General features: G+C 35.3%; 1 protein-coding gene across 1 annotated transcript; it reads left to right on the top strand.

The window, feature by feature from the left end:
• The first annotated feature begins 209 nt into the window (after nucleotides 1-209).
• On the top strand, nucleotides 210-1,787 carry LOC112520046. The gene has a single exon (XM_025128351.1). The coding sequence runs from the start codon at nucleotides 210-212 to the stop codon at nucleotides 1,785-1,787; it is 1,578 nt and encodes a 525-aa protein (XP_024984119.1).
• Nucleotides 1,788-3,188: the final 1,401 nt, after the last annotated feature.

The following is a 3,188-nucleotide window of genomic DNA, read 5'->3' as shown; positions in this document are numbered from 1 at the left end:
TAAAATACTTTATACGACATTTTAATTTTTAAAAGTGTTCTAAAAACTTGTTAAAACATCTAAAAACATCCTATAAACCTATTGTAACACTTTTAGATAGAATAATTTTTGTTTGCTTGATCTTATAAACGTAAATCCTATATAAATCAGTCACAATAAACGAGCATTTTTAGGCATTCTAACAAGTAGTTGCTTTTGTGTTGTCAAATATGATCGTAGGAGATGGCTTTGCAACTGGGACGATTGATTTAGGAGGATTACAAGTGTGTCAAATCTCTTCATTCAACAAAATCTGGGCTGCTCTTGAAGGAGGACCGAACAACCTCGGCACGACATTTTACGAACCGTCTTCAATACCCGACGGATTCGTGATGCTCGGCTGCTACTCCCAATCCAACAATCGGCCTTTATATGGATGGATTCTCGCCGGAAAAAATGGCGCAAATCAAAGCTCTCTAGCCATGCCAACAGATTATTCTCTTATTTGGAGCAGTGAATCTTATAAACTAAAACAAGATGGTGGCAACGGCTACATTTGGTTGCCTACACCTCCCGAAGGCTACAAAGCCGTCGGTTATGTTGTCACAAACTCGCCGGAAAAACCCTCCGTTCAAAAAGTCCGGTGTGTCCGCTCAGATTTCACCGATGCTGTTGAAGTTGATTCATGGATTTGGGGGTTAGACAAGAAAATCAATACAAACAACTTCAATCTTTATGACTCGAGGCCAAAAGATAGGGGTGTCAATGCCCTTGGTGTGTCCACAGGCTCATTTATAGTCCAAAATGGTGGTGGAAATGCTGACGTGTCACTAGTTTATTGCTTGCGAAATACCAAAAATAACCTTTTGGCCATGCCCAATTTGTCCCAAATTGAAGCATTGATTCAAGCTTACTCACCTAGAGTTTACTTTCACCCTAATGAGAACTACCTTCCCTCTTCAGTCACTTGGTTCTTCCAAAATGGAGCTTTGTTGTATGAGAAAGGCAAAGAGTCCGAACCTAGCGTGGTTCAGCCGGATGGCTCGAACCTACCTCAAGGTGGGTCCAACGATGACTCGTATTGGTTAGATCTCCCTATTGACAAATCCGCTAAAGAAAGGGTCAAGAAAGGTGATTTGGAACATGCGGGTGCCTATTTCCACGTAAAACCGATGTTTGGGGCGACATTTACCGATATATCCTTGTGGGTATTCTACCCTTTTAACGGTCCGGCAAGGGTAAAAGTGGAAATCATTAATGCTTCGTTAGGAAAAATTGGTGAACATGTTGGCGATTGGGAGCATTTAACGTTAAGGGTCAGTAACTACAACGGAGAGTTGAAAAGTGTTTACTTTTCGGAACATAGTGGAGGACAATTGATTAATTCCTCGGAAATAGAATTTGAAAACGGAAATAAACCCGTGGCCTATGCATCATTGCATGGCCACGCGTTTTATGCAAAACCAGGACTCATTTTGCAAGGGAGTGGCGGGATCGGAATACGAAACGACACCACCAAGGGAAAGGCAGTGATGGACACCGGAGTGAGAGCGACGGTGGTGGCAGCGGAGTATTTGGGGGCGGGGGTGGTGGCGGAGCCACCGTGGTTGAACTACAGTAGAAAATGGGGTCCAAAAATAAGCTACGATATTAACAAGGAGATTAGGAAAGTGAGGAGGGTTTTGCCGAGGGTGTTACGAGGTCCATTTGACAAATTTGTGAAGGGTCTTCCACATGAGATATTGGGTGAAGAAGGTCCTGCAGGCCCTCAAATGAAAAATAATTGGAGTGGGGATGAGAAATATTAATTAATTTTATATTATTTTTAATTTATATATAATTACATGTAATTATTAATTATATTCTCATGGACAAAATATAGAATTAAAAAATTATTTTTATATATTGCATTAATTTTTGGTTGGTGACTTCAGGCCCTAAGATTAGTCAGCTTACATAGTGGGTTGGATATTCAGGTTAATTAAAAAAAATTATTATAAATGTAAAAAAGGTAAGATGCATTTTTAAAACTGCAACGACGAATTTTGATTGCTCAATTCATGAATTCAAATACTTTTACATGGAATGTCGACATATTTGTCCTACAAACCGTAATATGCTAGCAGATGAAGTACTAGCTAGATGTACGAACATGCAGAACCAATGCCTTGATGAATCGTCCGACTACACAACAGTATTTATGCGACTTTGAATACAAGTTAATTATCACATATGAATAGTATTTATGCATAATTATTAGCATGACTTCATCTTCATATGCAATTAGTATGTAAATACATAATTTACTGTACGTCTTAGTTTAAAGAAACCAGATGAGTGAATCATACTAAATTTGAGAAAGATTTCTAGTCACAAGTCACCTTCTGATCGGCCCAACTAATCAATTAAGCAAATCTTCGTCATGTGCTAATTATGTACAGTGTCATATCTAGCCTTTTATATGTACATATTTAGCATGTCTGTTAGCAGCTTAATAAAAGGCTCACTCACAACTTATCAGTTTTGAATAATAGATTCTTTAAAATTAAGAAAAAAAAGAGATTTTGAGCTAATTTTTTGATACGGTAAATTTTTCAAAACTTTTACCATATTGAAAAAAGTAGGAGAGATGGTAATATTTTTCGAATTTGGAGAAATCTTTAAAAATGATTGTATAAAAGACTAAGAGAGAAATAACCTTTTTTATATTATTTTTATCAATTAGAGAAATTGAACCTAAATATTCATGAGATAATAACAATATTTTAGTAATGTATTAAATATTTTGATAATATAATAAATATTGTTGAAGTTAAATGTAATTTTTTTTACAAATTTTAGTTTTATATTCTTATTTTGAAATAAGATTCTATTGGAGCTCCTCTATGTATCATTTTGTTGTAAATTATAGGTGTCATTAATTGTTCTTGATGAATTATTTTGAATTTGTACGTGTGTTTATATATAGGGGGGAGCGATCAAATGCAAACCATTCAATTTGTACAAACCGTGCAAACCGCATTCAACCAATCATAATTTTTTATTTTGTTTATTTTTTTGTAATTATGAGAGGTTGATTAATCATTTTTATTGTGGAGGGTGTTAATCATAGATATTATCATCTTCATAATTTTAATTTTAGAGAAATACATGAAACAGTTTCATTAATGTTAGAGAAATACATGAAACAGTTTCATTAAGTATTATAT

Source organism: Cynara cardunculus (assembly GCF_001531365.2).
Source record: "Cynara cardunculus var. scolymus isolate 2C chromosome LG 10, CcrdV1, whole genome shotgun sequence".
NCBI classification, from domain to species: Eukaryota; Viridiplantae; Streptophyta; class Magnoliopsida; order Asterales; family Asteraceae; genus Cynara; species Cynara cardunculus.
Note: the sequence above shows the minus strand (reverse complement) of the source record. Positions and strands in the feature narration are given on the sequence as shown.